The sequence below is a fragment of the Salvelinus alpinus genome, chromosome 29 (genome assembly GCF_045679555.1).
Source record: "Salvelinus alpinus chromosome 29, SLU_Salpinus.1, whole genome shotgun sequence".
NCBI classification, from domain to species: Eukaryota; Metazoa; Chordata; class Actinopteri; order Salmoniformes; family Salmonidae; genus Salvelinus; species Salvelinus alpinus.
Window position 1 is genome coordinate 43,198,217 of NC_092114.1, and position 19,351 is coordinate 43,217,567.

The following is a 19,351-nucleotide window of genomic DNA, read 5'->3' on the forward strand; positions in this document are numbered from 1 at the left end:
CCTGGAGGTGTGTTTTGGGTCATTGTCCTGTTGAAAAACAAATGATAGTCCCACTAAGCGCAAACCAGATGGGATGGCAGATCGTGGCAGAATACTGTTGTAGCCATGCTGGTTAAGTTTGCCTTGTATTCTAAATAAATCACTTACAGTGTCACCAGCAAAGCACCATCACAGGGCGGAAGGTAGAGCATTGGGTCAGAGTGGTTAGAGCATTGGGCCAGTATCCGAAAGGTAAAAATCTGTTGTTCTGCCCTTGCACTGTTCCCCGGTAGGCCGTCATTGTAAATAAGAATTTGTTTTTAACTGACTTGCCTAGTTAAATAAAGGTAAAAAAAAAATCACACCTCCTCCTCCATGCTTCACAGTGGGAACCACACATGCGGAGATCATCTGTTCACCTACTCTGCGTCTCACAAAGACATGGCGGTTGGAACCAAAAATCTCACATTTGGACTCATAAAAACAAAGGACAGATTTCCACCGGTCTGATGTCCATTGCTCGTGTTTCTTGGCCTAAGCAAGTCTCTTCTTCTTATTGGTGTCCTTTAGTAGTGGTTTCCTTGCAGAAATTCGACCATGAAAGCCTGATTCATGTAGTCTCTTCTGAACAGTTGATGTTGAGATGTGTCTGTTACTTGAACTCTGTGAAGCATTTATTTGGGCTGCAATCTGAGGTGCAGTTAACGCTAATGAACTTATCCTCTGCAGCAGAGGTAACTCTGGGTCTTTCTTTCCTGTGGCGGTCCTCATGAGAGCCAGTTTCATCAAAGCCCATTAAGGTTTTTGCGACTGCACTTGAAGAAATGTTCAAAGTTCTTAACATTTTCCGTATTGACTGACCTTCATGTTTTAACGTAATGATGGACTGTCATTTCTCTTTGCTTATTTGAGCTGTTCTTGCCATAATATGGACTTGGTCTTTTACCAAATAGCGATATCTTCTGTATACCACCCCTACCTTGTCACAACACAACTGATTGGCTCAAACGCATTAAGAAGGAAAGAAATTCCACAAATTAACTTTTAACAAGGCACACCTGTTAATTGAAATGCATTCCAGGTGACCACCTCATGAAGCTGGTTGAGAGAATGCCAAGAGTGTCCAAAGCTGTCATCAAGGCAAAGGGTGGCTACTTTGAAGAATTTCAAATATAAAATATATTTTGATTTGTTTAACCTTTTCTTGTTTACTGGAGGATTCCATGTGTTATTTCATAGTTTTGATGTCTTGACTATTATTCTACAATGTATAAATTAGTAAAAATAAAGACAAACCCTTGAATGAGTAGGTGTGTCCAAACTTTTGACTGGTACTGTACACATTTACCAATAAAGACACACACCGCTGCCTCAACACACACACGGCTATTTGAACACACACAGAAACATGCTAACACTCCCTAACAAGTTCACACAAGCTTAAACTGAATAACCCACAACGATTGTGTACGCTCTGTATGATCCGTGGCTAGGTCCCTGCAGTCACACGGTCCAGAAGCTGAAGCTACAGGACGTCTCAGCCATCACAGTCAAGACCCTGAAGGTGATCCCTGACCGAATCATCGACAACTACAACAAGAGGCAGCAGCTTCGCTTCAGGTGTGTGTGTTAGTATGTGTGTGTGTGTGTGTGTGTGTGTGTGTGTGTGTGTGTGTGTGTGTGTGTGTGTGTGTGTGTGTGTGTGTGTGTGTGTGTGTGTGTGTGTGTGTGCGCATTAATGCATTATTATGTAGCGTGTACAGTATGTTTCAGCCTTTTTGCACATTATTGCTCCCCTGAGCCAACACAACCATGTTTATCTAGGCAAATGAGGTGTTGATATGTGTTATGTCATCATGACCACTCAAGTGTCTATCCATCTACCTTCTTCTATTGAATAGCACTCTACATTTCATTGAATGCACAGAAAAAAGAGCCACCTCTATTGAGTCTATTTCCATCTTTCTCTCCTTCCTTCCATCCTTTCTCCCTCGCTCCATTTCTCACAGGCTCGATCCTCCGGGTCAAGCCATCTCCACGGCAACCCAGGAACTCCTGCGATTGGCGGAGGCCAACCCAGGCGGGGCGATGACCCTTGACCCAGTGAACGACTTCCAGCTGAAGAGTGTGGATGTGGTGGAGGGCACCTTGAGGCTGCGCGTGCTGCAGGACAGCCTCAAAGACTTCAGCTGCATCCACTCACCCACCTTCTCAGAACAGGTGTGTGTGTGCGTAACTGTGTGCGTGCATGTTTATTTTTTCATTATTATTAACCCCTCCACCACCACCCTCTTCGGAGGACAAATATCTTCGTTTTTTTACAGCTTTTTTGCAACATATACATTTGACATACATGGTACTTTTATATAAAACAGTCGCATAACAATAATACATTACTAAACATAAGCTCTTTAATCCCGCCCCTCAGCCACTCTCAGCCCATCACACCTATCACCATAGACCACCTTCGTTTGGTGTCCATGTGCCATATATTTTTCAATTGTGCTGTGATGTTTTACATAATTTTTTTACCTTTCTAATCGTATAGTTTCCACAGATTCTGAGCTAAAGATGAAAACCTTTCCTACGAGTATTATTATATTATTTATTGACTGACTATGGCTTTCCAAATTGCCCAACACTGCTATTTGTGTGATTTTGTTTTATTTGAAAATATACATTTTTTAACCATTCCTGAACCTGTGACCAGAAACAAGCTACATTGGGACAATACCAGAATAAATGATCTATTGATTCTGTCTCTTCGCAGCAAAATCTACAGAGATGAGATTGTTGTATGTCCCATATATATAGCATTCTGTTGGTGGCAAGAATTTTAAATAATAATTTAAATAGAACAACTGTTAAGTGTTGAATCAAGTGTAGTTTTTTGTACCAGTTCATAAACATTAAAAATCTCTTCACATCTAATTTGCAACCTGTATGGCGCAGCTGTCAACATTTCTGTCCTCAAATGAAACTGGTATATTTTTCTATTTATACCAGTTCCTTTCAGCCAATTTGTGTTTTTAGTATATGACAGGCAAACAAGTTCCCTTCCTTCTCCCTTTTCCACTTGCCTCCTCCATTTTTGTGGTAGTGCTACAATCAGTTGGTTGTAAATTTGGATTGAGCAGATATTCCCATATATTTTCGATAACTCCGTTTCTATTCATAATATCATTAATAAAAAAATATATAAAAAATCTCCATAAAGCCTGGGATCGAACCCGGGTCTGTAGTGAACGCCTTAGACTTCTGCACCACTCGGGAGGTCCTGTAAAATATTTCTGATTATTGTATAGCCTGAGAAGATATATACAGGCTCTGGATTTACGAAAACCGTTTGTGTGTGTGTCCCTTCCAAACACTGTCCTGACATTGCAGTAATGATGTTGGAGCAATATAATGAACAGAGACATGTCTGACAGACTGTCTCCACACACCTGCGTCCTCCTCTGTCTGCCTCTCTTTCCCTCTATCGTTTCCACTTCATTCTCTCTCCCTTCTTTATTCAATCTATAGCCCAGGGCCCGTATTAACAAAGGGTCTCAGAGTAGGAATGTTGATATAGGATCCCTTTTTGATTTTGATTACATGGACAGGGTGGACCTGATCCTATATCAACACTCCTACTCTGAGACTCTTTCTGAATACAAGCCCTGGCCTCATTCTATACTGATTTCTCATAGTAATTACATCGGACTGTAATTTATTTGGGCCTGCACTAAGCATTGTAAAACTAAGCCTTGTTAGATATTTCCCTGCCTTGTTCAGTGGCCAACTCAGTGGCCTTGTGGTTAGTGTCAGCCCTGAGATTAGAAGGTTGGGAGTTTGATCCCCAGCCAAGTCATAACAAAGACAGTAAAAATGCGATCCGCTGCGTTTCTGTTTGGCACTCAGCATTAAGGAGATCGATTGGGGGTATGGCCATGCGTTAGAGTAGCAAAGTACCTGTACATTAAGCTGCATCACGCTACGGAACCAGAAGATTGTCTCCTGCTCCTATGAGCCGTTCTGGCTCACACAAACCAAGGCTTGTTTATGTCTACTGCCTTGTTCCAGGATCGTCCTCCCAAGGTGGCTTAGCAGTTCAGACGTCTTTTTCTGTTCCGTATTGTCGTGTCCTGTATATATATATATTTACACCTTTCTTCGCATATCTTTTATTTATTTTATTATCCAAGAACTCAACTACAAAAGCTTTCCTGCAAAAGCTTTCCTGCAACCCGCTCCACCAATTACAAAAAAGTATTATTTACCTCAATCTGAAAATCCATCGTGGAAGCTAGCCAGGGGCTAATTCAGAAGCTAGCCTGAAAGCTAACCAGAAGCTACTCCGATAGCTAGCCAGAAGCTAATCTGTAGCTGCCCCGAAATTAGCCGGTTTGCTGGCTAGCGTTGGTGTTTCAGCTGCCCACGTTTTGTGGTCATCAGCTATTCCTTTAGCTCGATAATCTACCGGCACTTTTGTGCAACGCGACTCGGACCGGAGCATTCCGGGACTTTTTTCTCTCTCAGTTTCCCCGGATTCCAGCCGCAGGCTCTGGACACTTGCACCTTGATCTCGCAGCTAGCTAGCTGCAAACCGTGTGACTATTGGCTTACGTCGACCCCGGAGCAAACTCAAATCATTCTGGAGCTAGCCAGCTGAGGAGTTCCATCAGCCATTCCTGGGTACAGTCACCTATCCGGACCCGTTTCTTTTGTTGTTGCTGCAGATACGGAGCCCCTCCGGGCCTTCACGACTGACTGCCGCGACTGACTGCCGACGTTATCTGCCCGAGGGATTTATCCAACTGGCACCTCCGTCCCGACGTTACCTGAACGCTCATCTGGGGCCCGCTAATCGTTAGCTGTCTTATCGGCTGCTATCTGAATAAGTATATCGGACAACTATTATTATTATTTATTTTTTTTATTTTTTTCCTTGGGTCACTATATCTATTTTGCCAATTTGGATTGATCCCCTCTACCACACGGAACCCCACTAACCTACCGACGGAAACGCACGAGGTATCTACAAACAGACCTCCATCCTATGCTGCTACCGATAGCCATATACCCGGCCAGCTGTCTGGATCGCCACGACCCCAACCAACCTCTACTCACTGGACCCTTATTGATCACTCGATTAAGCATGCCTCTCCTTAATGTAAATATGCCTTGTCCATTGCTGTTCTGGTTAGTGTTTATTGGCTTATTTCACTGTAGAGATTCTAGCCCTGCTCACTATACCATATCCAACCTCTCAGTTCCACCACCCACATATGCGATGACATCACCTGGTTTCAATGATGTTTCTAGAGACAATATCTCTCTCATCATCACTCAATACCTAGGTTTACCTCCACTGTATTCACATCCTACCATACCTTTGTCTGTACATTATTCCTTTAAACTATTTTATCGCCCCCAGAAACTTCCTTTTACTCTCTGCTCTAGTAGCTCTAGGCGACCAATTCTCATAGCTTTTAGCCGTACCCTTATCCTACTCCTCCTCTGTTCCTCTGGTGATGTAGAGGTGAATCCAGGCCCTGCAGTACCTAGCTCCACTCCTATTCCCCAGGCGCTCTCTTTTGATGACTTCTGTAACCGTAATAGCCTTGGCTTCATGCATGTTAACATTAGAAGCCTCCTCCCTAAGTTTGTTTTGTTCACTGCTTTAGCACACTCTGCCAACCCGGATGTTTTAGCCGTGTCTGAATCCTGGCTTAGAAAGACCACCAAAAATGCAGACATTTTCATCCCCAATTACAAGATTTTCAGACAAGATAGAACGGCCAAAGGGGGCGGTGTTGCAATCTACTGCAAAGACTGCCTGCAGAGTTCTGTTTTACTATCCAGGTCTGTTCCCAAACAATTTGAACTTCTACTTTTAAAAATCCACCTCTCTAAAAACAAGTCTCTCACCGTTGCCGCCTGCTATAGACCACCCTCTGCCCCCAGCTGTGCTCTGGACACTATATGTGAACTGATTGCCCCCCATCTATCTTCAGAGCTCGTGCTGCTAGGCGACCTAAATTTGAACATGCTCAACACCCCAGCCACCCTACAATCTAAGCTTGATGCCCTCAATCTCACACAAATTATCAATGAACCTACCAGGTACCACCCCAATTCCGTAAACACGGGTACCCTCATAGATATCATCCTAACAAACTTGCCCTCCAAATACACCTCTGCTGTTTTCAACCAAGATCTCAGCGATCACTGCCTCATTGCCTGCATCCGTAATGGGTCAGCGGTCAAACGACCTCCACTCATCACTGTCAAACGCTCCCTGAAACACTTCAGCGAGCAGGCCTTTCTAATCGACCTGGCCGGGGTATCCTGGAAGGATATTGATCTCATCCCGTCAGTAGAGGATGCCTGGTCATTTTTTTAAAATGCCTTCCTCACCATCTTGAATAAGCATGCCCCATTCAAGAAATTTAGAACCAGGAACAGATATAGCCCTTGGTTCTCTCCTGACCTGACTGCCCTTAACCAACAGAAAAACATCCTATGGCGTTCTGCATTAGCATCGAACAGCCCCCGTGATATGCAACTTTTCAGGGAAGCCAGAAACCATTATACACAGGCAGTTAGAACAGCCAAGGCTAGCTTTTTCAAGCAGAAATTTGCTTCCTGCAACACAAATTCAAAAAAGTTCTGGGACACCGTAAAGTCCATGGAGAATAAGAACACCTCCTCCCAGCTTCCAACCGCTCTGAAGATAGGAAACACTGTCACCACCGACAAATCCACTATAATTGAGAATTTCAATAAGCATTTTTCTACGGCTGGCCATGCTTTCCACCTGGCTACCCCTACCCCGGACAACAGCACTGCCCTCCCCTCTGCTACTCGCCCAAGCCTTCCCCATTTCTCTTTCTCCCAAATACAGTCAGCTGATGTTCTAAATGAGCTGCAAAATCTGGACCCTTACAAATCAGCCGGGCTAGATAATCTGGACCCTTTCTTTCTAAAACTATCTGCTGAAATTGTTGCCACCCCTATTACTAGCCTCTTCAACCTCTCTTTCGTGTCGTCTGAGATCCCCAAAGATTGGAAAGCAGCTGCGGTTATCCCCCTCTTCAAAGGGGGGGACACTCTTGACCTTAACTGCTACAGACCTATATCTATCCTACCCTGCCTTTCTAAGGTCTTCGAAAGCCAAGTCAACAAACAGATTACCGACCATTTCGAATCCCACCACACCTTCTCCGCTATGCAATCTGGTTTCAGAGCTGGTCACGGGTGCACCTCAGCCACGCTCAAGGTCATAAACGATATCGTAACCGCCATCGATAGGAAACAATACTGTGCAGCCGTATTCATTGACCTGGCCAAGGCTTTTGACTCTGTCAATCACCACATCCTCATCGGCAGACTCGACAGCCTTGGTTTCTCTAATGATTGCCTCGCCTGGTTCACCAACTACTTCTCTGATCGAGTTCAGTGTGTCAAATCGGAGGGTCTGTTGTCCGGGCCTCTGGCAGTCTCTATGGGGGTGCCACAGGGTTCAATTCTTGGACCGACTCTCTTCTCTGTATACATCAATGATGTCGCTCTTGCTGCTGGTGATTCTCTGATCCACCTCTACGCAGACGACACTATTCTGTATACTTCTGGCCCTTCTTTTGACACTGTGTTAACAACCCTCCAGGCGAGCTTCAATGCCATACAACTCTCCTTCCGTGGCCTCCAACTGCTCTTAAATACAAGTAAAACTAAATGCATGCTCTTCAACCGATCGCTGCCTGCTCCTGCCCGCCTGTCCAACATCACTACTTTGGACGGCTCTGACTTAGAATATGTGGACAACTACAAATACCCAGGTGTCTGGTTAGACTGTAAACTCTCCTTCCAGACTCACATCAAACATCTCCAATCCAAAGTCAAATCTAGAATTGGCTTCCTATTCCGCAACAAAGCATCCTTTACTCATGCTGCCAAACATACCCTTGTAAAACTGACCATCCTACCAATCCTCGACTTCGGTGATGTCATTTACAAAATAGCCTCCAAAACCCTACTCAATAAATTGGATGCAGTCTATCACAGTGCCATCCGTTTTGTCACCAAAGCCCCATATACTACCCACCACTGCGACCTGTACACTTTCGTTGGCTGGCCCTCGCTTCATACTCGTCGCCAAACCCACTGGTTCCAGGTCATCTACAAGACCCTGCTAGGTAAAGTCCCCCCTTATCTCAGCTCGCTGGTCACCATAGCAGCACCTACCTGTAGCACGCGCTCCAGCAGGTATATCTCTCTAGTCACCCCCAAAACCAATTCTTCCTTTGGACGCCTCTCCTTCCAGTTCTCTGCTGCCAATGACTGGAACGAACTACAAAAATCTCTGAAACTGGAAACACTTATCTCCCTCACTAGCTTTAAGCACCAGCTGTCAGAGCAGCTCATAGATTACTGCACCTGTACATAACCCATCTACAATTTAGCCCAAACAACTACCTCTTTACCTACTGTATTTATTTATTAATTTATTTTGCTCCTTTGCACCCCATCATCTCTGTCTCTACTTTGCACTTTCTTCCACTGCAAACCAACCATTCCAGTGTTTTTTAGTTTTTATTTTACTTGCTGTGTTGTATTCACTTCGCCTCAATGGCCTTTTTATATTTTTATTTATTTATACATATATTTGTTTGCCTTCACCTCCCTTATCTCACCTCACTTGCTCTCATTGTATATAGACTTCTTTTTTTCACTGTATTATTGACTATATGTTTGTCTTACTCCATGTGTAACTATGTGTTGTTGTATGTGTCGAACTGCTTTGCTTTATCTTGGCCAGGTCGCAATTGTAAATGAGAACGTGTTCTCAATTTGCCTACCTGGTTAAATAAAGGTTAAATAAAATAAATAAATAAATCAAATAAATAAGGACGAGATGAGAACAGCAGAGCAGGGGAGTTCTATAATTACTTGTGTAGGCAGTGCAGAGTCACACATCAACACTGTCTGTCTCACTGAGGCGATACATTAGGACTGTATATCATTAGATCCATCGCTCAGTCAGACAGTAGCCTATGTGCTACTTCTGCTGGACTCTAATTTCTTTGGGAGGTAGTGATAGTGTTTGTGAGCTATCTTCTCTTTAATGGCATGCAGTGTCCAAAGTGGGTATTTTATAAGGAGGTGAGATGGTTGTATGTGATGTAGTTATTTAGAAATCCTGTCTTTGTGTCACGTATATATTACTTGTAAAACAAAATCTTTCTCTAAACAATTGTATTAATATACAATATAATTTTTCGATTATCTGTAGTATACAATATAGCTCAGTATTTGTATTATTTATTTTATAGTCTTTTTTGCTCATCTTTATCAAAGGGTCCAATAATTGAAGTGCATTTGGAAAGTATTTAGACCCCTTGACTTTTTTAAACATTTTGTTACGTTACAGCCTTATTCTAAAATGTATTAAATTGCTTTTTTCCCTCATCAATCTACACACGATCCCACATTTTGACAAAGCAAAAACAGGTTTTTAGAATTTTTTACATAAATATTCAGACCCTTTACTCAGTACTTTGTTAAAGCACCTTTGGCAGCGATTACAACCTTGAGTCTTCTTGGGTATGACACTACAAGCTTAGCACACCTGTATTTGGGGAGTTTCTCCCATTCTTCTCTGCAGATCCCCTCAAGCTCTGTCAGGTTGGATGGGGAACGTCGCTGCATAGCTATTTTCAGGTTGCTCCAGAGATATTAGATCTCTCTGTACTTTTCTCCGTTCGTCTTTTCCTCGATCCTGACTAGTCTCCCAGTGCCTCAGTCCCTGCGGCTGAAAAACGTCCCCACAGCATGATGCAATTCCTTCGACCTCATGGCTTGGTTTTTGCTCTGACATCTGTCAACTGTGGGACCTTATATAGACAGGTTTGTGCCTTTCCAAATCATGTTCAATCAATTTAATTTACCCCAGGTGGACTCCAATCAAGTTGTAGAAACATCTCAAGGATGATCAATGGAAACAGGATGCACCTGAGCTCAATTTCGAGTCTCATAGTGAAGGGTCTGAATACTTATGTAAATAAGTTATTTCTGTTTTTTTGTTTTTTTAAATAAATTTGCAAAAAATTTGAAAAACCTGTTTTCGCTTTGTCATTATGGGGTATTGTGTGTAGATTGATGAGGAAATAAATGAATTTGATCCATTTTTGGATAAACCTGTAACGTAACAAAATTAGGAAAAAGTCAAGGGGTCTGAATACTTTCTGAATTCAAAATATGTGCGAGTGATAGCCTACATCCATGTACAACCTTGTCTCTACAGTAAATGTACAGTGGGGCAAAAAAGTATTTAGTCAGCCACCAATTGTGCAAGTTCTCCCACTTAAAAAGATGAGAGAGGCCTGTAATTTTCATCATAGGTACACTTCAACTATGACAGACCAAATTAGGGGAAAAAATCCAGAAAATCACATTGTAGGATTTTTTATGAATTTATTTGCAAATTATGGTGGAAAATAAGTATTTAATCTTTTTAAGTGGGAGAACTTGCACAATTGGTGGCTGACTAAATACTTTTTTGCCCCACTATGTTAAACGAGGTGAAATTGCTGTACAATCTACGCGATCAAATGGTTGCACTATATAGGAAGTAATTCTACAGACCTTTTCTATTACTGTTCAGGGTGCATAGATAAAGTGATTGTCTATAATAGCCATGTTGACCTCTTTCTTCTGTCAGTTTCTGCGGGTGCAGGAGAGAATTAGTGTTCAGGAGGAGCTGGACAAACTGCTCTTCCTCATCTCAGACCAGTCCCTGTCTCTACTGCCAGAGTACCACCAGAGAATCAAGGTATGTCTGACTCCCGTTATCTTAGTGCACATGTAATATTAAACTCAAAACTTTTCATAGAGTAGCTTTCTTCCAAGGTTCCTACCATCTAGGGAGTTTTTCCTAGCCTCTGCATTGCTTGTTCCTTGGGGTTTTAGGCCGGGTATCTGTAAAGCACCTTTTCTTTTTTACAACTGCTGATGTAAAATTACATTTGTTTTAACTAGTTCATACACATGCAGGCCTCTAAATAAATAAAACAATTGTTGGTAGCACTGGTGTGCCCAACTTTAAAAAGTTAAGAGCACATAACAAAATTGATTAAGGTTAAAGCATATTAATTCTAGCTACTTCTGAAGCACGCTGTGCTCTAGAAACTAATATGTAACCCCGTAAATACATTTGTTTATTATAAAAAGCTAAAATGTTGATGCAAATACCTGTCATTGAAATGAGTCATTTGTGGAATATTAGGTTTCTACATGATGTAAAAGCACTATTTTCCTATTGAGATGAATTGCATTAAATTGTACACTGTTTCTTTAAGAGCGTTGAGTTTATGATGACAACATTGCAAGAGATCTGACATTCATTCATTGTTATGATCATTGATATCCTGAAGAACCTATCTCTTTTCTATCTGTGCCCCCAAATGTTTGGATATACTGGTAAAGTTACCAGGTTGTTAGCTAGCTAGCTAGCTAGCTAATGAGGTAACAAACATGACTGAACAAGGTGTAAAACAAAATGGTTAATGGCCTGCGAATAGTTTTAGAGCGGTTCGCAGCATGGTTTATGAATATAAAACGCAGGCCCCCAATCCTCGACTTGAAAAAAATACGTCTCTTCGTTCAGTAATGCTTAAAAATGTACCTTCAACCAATCTCTAACGTAAAGCCTACACCTCAGATCATGACGTTGAGTTCAAATACATTTTTACCTGACCAAATTATTAGATGGCCTGCAAAAAAATGTTTTTTTTTACGCACTGCAAAAATGTGTGTGAACCAGAAAGAGGCTCTCTCCTCCTCACTATCTATTGTTCATGTAGTGAGGAATTACTATCTTCAGCAGTGGAGGCTCCTCAGAGGAGGAAGGGGAGGACCATCCTCCTCAGTGAATTTCATAAGTAAAAATACTAGAGGTCAACCGATTATGATTTCAACGCCGATACCGATACCGATTCATTGGGGGACCAAAAAAAGCCGATATCGATTAATCTGCTGATTTTTATATATATATATATTTGTAATAATGACAATTACAACAATACTGAATGAACACTTTTATTTTAACTTAATACATAAATAATAATCTATTTAGTCTCAAATAAATAATGAAACATGTTCAATTTGGTTTAAATAATGCAAAAACGCAGTGTTGGAGGAGAAAGTATAAGTGCAATATGTGCCATGTAAAAAAGCTAACGTTTAAGTTCCTTGCTCAGAACATGAGAACATATGAAAGCTGGTGGTTCCTTTTAACATGAGTCTTCAATATTCCCAGTTAAGAAGTTTTAGGTTGTAGTTATTATAGGAATTATAGGACTATTTCTCTCTCTACCATTTGTATTTCATATACCTTTGACTATTGGATGTTCTTATAGGCACTATAGTATTGCCAGCCTAATCTCGGGAGTTGATCAAGCATTGCTAAGAGCTGCTGGCAGACGCAGTAAAGTGCTGTTTGAATGAATGCTTACGAGCCTGCTGCTGCCTACCACCGCTCAGTCAGACTGCTCTATCGAATATCAAATCATAGACTTAATTATAATATAACAACACACAGCCTTAGGTCATTAATATGGTCAAATCGGGAAACTATAATTTCGAAAACAAAACGTTTATTCTTTCAGTGAAATACGGAACCGTTCCGTATTTTATCGAATGGGTGGCATCCATAAGTCTAAATATTGCTGTTACATTGCACAACCTTCAATGTTATATCATAATTATGTAAAATTCTGGCAAATTAATTACGGTCTTTGTTAGGAAGAAATGGTCTTCACACAGTTCTCAAGGAGCCAGGCGACCCAAACTGCTGCATATACCCCGACTCTGCTTGCACAGAACGCAAGAGAAGTGACACAATTTCCCTAGTTAATATTGCCTGCTAACATGAATTTCTTTTAAATATGCAGGTTTAAAAAAATATATACTTGTGTATTGATTTTAAGAAAGGCATTGATGTTTATGGTTAGGTACATTGGTGCAACGACAGTGCTTTTTTCGTGAATGCGCTTGTTAAATCATCACCCGTTTGGCGAAGTAGGCTGTGATTAGATGATAATCAGTGCGGTGCCTGTTAATTTATTTGCAACGCAGGACAAGCTAGTTAAACTAGTAATATAACATCAAAAATGTGTAGTTAACTAGTGATTATGTTAAGATTAATTTATTTTTTATAATATAAGTTTAACGCTACCTAGCAACTTAGCTTGGCTCCTTGCTTCACTCGCGTAACAGGTGGTCAGGCTGCCACGCAGTCTCCTCATGAAGTGCAATGTAATCGGCCATGATCGGTGTCCAAAAATGCAGATTACCAATTGTTGTGAAGAATTGAAATCGGCCCTAATTAATCAGCCATGCCGATTAATCGGTCGACCTTTAAAAAATACTGAAACAATAGTTGTTCTTTTTGTATAAAACTATACTAAATATGATCACATGTCACCAAATAATTGATTAAAACACACCGACAGCTGATTTGTTGTGCACTGAAGTCCACAAGCGACGGGAAAGGTGAGAGGAGGAGAGCGTGTAGATGCAAGAAGGAATTATGTGATAATGCTGTTTGTATGTGGCTGCTATGAAAGTGAACTGTGTTTGCGTGTGATCAGGGGTTTATTCATTCCGCCGATTCTGTTGGAAAAGATTTTCATAAATGGAAGCAAACGGGGATGAACATACCTGAATTTGTTCATTAAAAACTCCCAAACTTAAGCATGGCAACCCTCATGCCTCTATTGTAACTAATGCTTAATAATATAACTAATGATTTAATCATGTTTAAAGCTCAGAAATCCAAACCTATCAGCGGTATTGAATGTGTCACTGTTTGTCAACTTCATTACTCTAATTTTCCTCAGCACATGTGCACTTACGTTGTAAACTTTCATTCATAGGCTAGGTTGTAGAAACCTCATGATGGGTATTCGGAAAATTTGAGTATCATGTAGTAGCCTTAACCTATCGATGTTACATTGAGTTGGGTGAATGGAATATGAATGGCAGTCATCCAATATGCTGTAATAGAAATAAGGCCATGCTCAGAATTTTTTAAATCATTCTCATCTTAAACGGTAGCGTCCGCCACTGGTCTTCAGAGATGTTTTATAACTTATCTGCATATAATTGTTGTCTGGGGCTCAAAAATCAGTAGTAGCAGTATGCAAATCAGGGAGCCATATAAACAACTTTTTCACTGATGGGATTCGGTTCCCAACGTTCACCAAAAATATGTTTAAATAGAGCCTTTAGTATGCGAACGAAACATCACTGTGTAAAAAAGGCATTATCCCCCATCCCCAGGTGCTCCAATCCCTGCAGTACGTGGACAGTAGTGGTGCGGTGCAGCTGAAGGGCAGGGTGGCCTGCCAGATCAGTAGCCATGAGCTGCTTCTCACAGAGCTACTGTTTGAGAACGCCCTGAGCCCCCTGGCCCCTGAGGAGAGCGCCGCCCTACTGTCCTGTCTGGTCTTTCAACAGAAGACCCAGGTGGAGCCTCACATCAGCAACACACTGAAGGAGGTATGGGGGACTGGGGGCAGGTGGGAGGGTTGGGGGAGAGGGGTGGGAGGATGAGAATGTGTGAGAATCTCAATTGCATTTCCTTGATTCTTTGGGTCCTCTCTTCTTGCCTCTTTCTCGAAACCCATTGGATGACAAGGTCAGAGGTCCCTCCCCTCTGACCTTGTCATCCAATGGGTTTTAAGAAGGAGGCGAGGAGAGAGGATGCAAGGAATCAGGGAAATGCAATTGTGATTCTCCCTGTGCGTGTGCTGCGGGGGTAGAATGTGCTTTGTTGATGTCTACTTGGGAAGAGTTGAGGTTACACTTTTTGTGTGTTTGTGTCTGTCCCCTATGTGTTATAGTTGTGAAGGTTGTGCAACAACCTCAACAGGTCATTACATATAGACAGGATACAGTACATACATATAGACAGGATACCGTACATACATATAGACAGGATACAGTACATACATATAGACAGGATACAGTACATACATATAGACAGGATACAGTACATGCATATAGACAGGATACAGTACATACATATAGACAGGATACAGTACATACATATAGACAGGATACAGTACATGCATATAGACAGGATACAGTACATGCATATAGACAGGATACAGTACATGCATATAGACAGGATACAGTACATACATATAGACAGGATACAGTACATACATATAGACAGGATACAGTACATGCATATAGACAGGATACAGTACATGCATATAGACAGGATACAGTACATGCATATAGACAGGATACAGTACATGCATATAGACAGGATACCGTACATACATATAGACAGGATACAGTACATACATATAGACAGGATACAGTACATGCATATAGACAGGATACAGTACATGCATATAGACAGGATACAGTACATGCATATAGACAGGATACCGTACATACATACAGTGGGGAGAACAAGTATTTGATACACTGCCAATTTTGCAGGTTTTCCTACTTACAAAGCATGTAGAGGTCTGTAATTTTTATCATAGGTACACTTCAACTGTGAGAGACGGAATCTAAAACAAAAATCCAGAAAATCACATTGTATGATTTTTAAGTAATTAATTTGCATTTTATGGCATGACATAAGTATTTGATACATCAGAAAAGCAGAACTTAATATTTGGTACAGAAACATTTGTTTGCAATTAACAGAGATCATACGTTTCCTGTAGTTCTTGACCAGGTTTGCACACACTGCAGCAGGGATTTTGGCCCACTCCTCCATACAGACCTTCTCCAGATCCTTCAGGTTTCGGGGCTGTCGCTGTGCAATACGGACTTTCAGCTCCCTCCAAAGATGTTCTATTGGGTTCAGGTCTGGAGACTGGCTAGGCCACTCCAGGACCTTTAGATGCTTCTTACGGAGCCACTCCTTAGTTGCCCTGGCTGTGTGTTTCGGGTCATTGTCATGCTGGAAGACCCAGCCACGACCCATCTTCAATGCTCTTACTGAGGGAAGGAGGTTGTTGGCCAAGATCTCACGATACATGGCCCCATCCATCCTCCCCTCAATACGGTGCAGTCGTCCTGTCCCCTTTGCAGAAAAGCATCCCCAAAGAATGATGTTTCCACTTCCATGCTTCACGGTTGGGATAGTGTTCTTGGGGTTGTACTAATCCTTCTTCTTCCTCCAAACACGGCGAGTGGAGTTTAGACCAAAAAGCTCTATTTTTGTCTCATCAGACCACATGACCTTCTCCCATTCCTCCTCTGGATCATCCAGATGGTCATTGGCAAACTTCAGATGGGCCTGGACATGCGCTGGCTTGAGCAGGGGGACCTTGCGTGCGCTGCAGGATTTTAATCTATGACGGCGTAGTGTGTTACTAATGGTTTTCTTTGAGACTGTGGTCCCAGCTCTCTTCAGGTCATTGACCAGGTCCTGCCATGTAGTTCTGGGCTGATCCCTCACCTTCCTCATGATCATTGATGCCCCACGAGGTGAGATCTTGCATGGAGCCCCAGACCGAGGGTGATTGACCGTCATCTTGAACATCTTCCATTTTCTAATAATTGCGCCAACAGTTGTTGCCTTCTCACCAAGCTGCTTGCCTATTGTCCTGTAGCCCATCCCAGCCTTGTGCAGGTCTACAATTTTATCCCTGATGTCCTTACACAGCTCTCTGGTCTTGGCCATTGTGGAGAGGTTGGAGTCTGTTTGATTGAGTGTGTGGACAGGTGTCTTTTATACAGGTAACAAGTTCAAACAGGTGCAGTTAATACAGGTAATGAGTGGAGAACAGGAGGGCTTCTTAAAGAAAAACTAACAGGTCTGTGAGAGCCGGAATTCTTACTGGTTGGTAGGTGATCAAATACTTATGTCATGCCATAAAATGCAAATTAATTACTTAAAAATCATTCAATGTGATTTTATGGATTTTTGTTTTAGATTCCGTCTCTCACAGTTGAAGTGTACCTATGATAAAAATTACAGACCTCTACATGCTTTGTAAGTAGGAGAACCTGCAAAATCAGCAGTGTATCAAATACTTGTTCTCCCCACTGTATAGACAGGATACAGTACATACATATAGACAGGATACCGTACATACATATAGACAGGATACAGTACATACATATAGACAGGATACAGTACATGCATATAGACAGGATACAGTACATACATATAGACAGGATACAGTACATACATATAGACAGGATACAGTACATGCATATAGACAGGATACAGTTCATACATATAGACAGGATACAGTACATACATATAGACAGGATACAGTTCATACATATAGACAGGATACAGTACATACATATAGACAGGATACAGTACATACATATAGACAGGATACAGTACATGCATATAGACAGGATACCGTACATACATATAGACAGGATACAGTACATACATATAGACAGGATACAGTACATACATATAGACAGGATACAGTACATACATATAGACAGGATACAGTACATGCATATAGACAGGATACAGTACATACATATAGACAGGATACAGTACATACATATAGACAGGATACAGTACATGCATATAGACAGGATACAGTACATGCATATAGACAGGATACAGTACATGCATATAGACAGGATACAGTACATGCATATAGACAGGATACAGTACATGCATATAGACAGGATACAGTACATGCATATAGACAGGATACAGTACATGCATATAGACAGGATACAGTACATACATATAGACAGGATACAGTACATGCATATAGACAGGATACAGTACATACATATAGACAGGATACAGTACATACATATAGACAGGATACAGTTATTACATATAGACAGGATACAGTACATGCATATAGACAGGATACAGTACATGCATTTGTTCTTCTAACTATACATTTCAATGTGTCATCTTTTTTTTTATTTTTTTTATCCCCTTTTCTCCCCAATTTTCGTGGTATCCAATCGCTAGTAATTACTATCTTGTCTCATCGCTACAACTCCCGTACGGGCTCGGGAGAGACGAAGGTCGAAAGTCATGCGTCCTCCGAAGCACAACCCAACCAAGCCGCACTGCTTCTTAACACAGCGCGCCTCCAACCCGGAAGCCAGCCGCACCAATGTGTCGGAGGAAACACCGTGCACCCGCCCCCCTCAGTTAGCGCGCACTGCGCCCGGCCCGCCACAGGAGTCGCTGGAGCGCGATGAGACAAGGATATCCCTACCGGCCAAACCCTCCCTAACCCGGACGACGCTAAGCCAATTGTGCGTCGCCCCACGGACCTCCCGGTCGCGGCCGGCTGCGACAGAGCCTGGGCGCGAACCCAGACTCTGGTGGCGCAGCATAGCACTGCGATGCAGTGCTCTAGACCACTGCGCCACCCGGGAGGCCTCAATGTGTCATCTTTAATGTACATGGATGGATATGTTGTCTTCTGGGCTGTAGTAGTACGAGCCTGGCCGCTCCACTGGTCAGACGCACGCACGCACGCACGCACGCACGCACGCACGCACGCACGCACGCACGCACGCACGCACGCACGCACGCACGCACGCACGCACGCACGCACGCACGCACGCACGCACGCACGCACGCACGCACGCACGCACGCACACACACACACACACACACACGCACACACACACACACACACACACACACACACACACACACACACACACACACACACACACACACACACACACACACACACACACACACACACACAGTGGCATGAGCTCAGGCTAGACTTCACGGCTGCCTTACCCCGCAGCAAGAGCACCACACCTGACACACACACTCCCGAACACGCACACACAGCCATGTCAGTGTGTGTTGTCAAGCATCCCCGCTACATGGAAGTGCTCTAAAGAGGGCTGAATTAGTGATGACCAAGGCGAGAGCCTTGTCTGGAGTGGTTTATAGGGGTGCCATCCAGGGGCGAGCAGCACCGAACAGTGAACACTGACAGGGAACACATTCACCCAACACTGGTGACAGGGCTCCGAGTGGGGTTTCTGATGACCTGCAGCAATACACTTCGGAGCTTTGGCGACTACTAAGTTTTTATTAAACCTCCCGCTTTGAGCTGGATGTGTCAGTGTGTAGTTCATACATGAATAATCTATGCGTATAATTACTGTCTTACCTCAATTAGCAACGAAATTCCTAGATTTTCTGGAAACTGTGCTGCCCCAATTTCCCTGCATTTTCCCCCGCGTGGGCCAGCCCCCAAGCAATTCGAGTTCAACCAATGAGCTTCAGCCCCTCACTATATGAGTGACAGCTAGCAAGATGGTCAAACAGCAGAGAGAGAAGAGAGCAACGACGTGCACTTATCTGCACATATGTGACAGTGCAATTTTCGGG

The 19,351-nt window shown here is 42.6% G+C and overlaps 1 protein-coding gene across 1 annotated transcript in view; it reads left to right on the forward strand.

Moving 5' to 3' along the window:
* Positions 1-19,351, forward strand: part of LOC139558771 (superkiller complex protein 2-like) — a 42,654-nt gene that overhangs the window by 20,998 nt on the left and 2,305 nt on the right. Inside the window, exons 24-27 of the mRNA XM_071374194.1 lie at positions 1,473-1,599; positions 1,989-2,199; positions 10,685-10,795; positions 14,305-14,523. Of these exons, the coding sequence (XP_071230295.1) occupies positions 1,473-1,599; positions 1,989-2,199; positions 10,685-10,795; positions 14,305-14,523 (668 nt within the window). The remainder of the gene's footprint in view (positions 1-1,472; positions 1,600-1,988; positions 2,200-10,684; positions 10,796-14,304; positions 14,524-19,351) is intronic.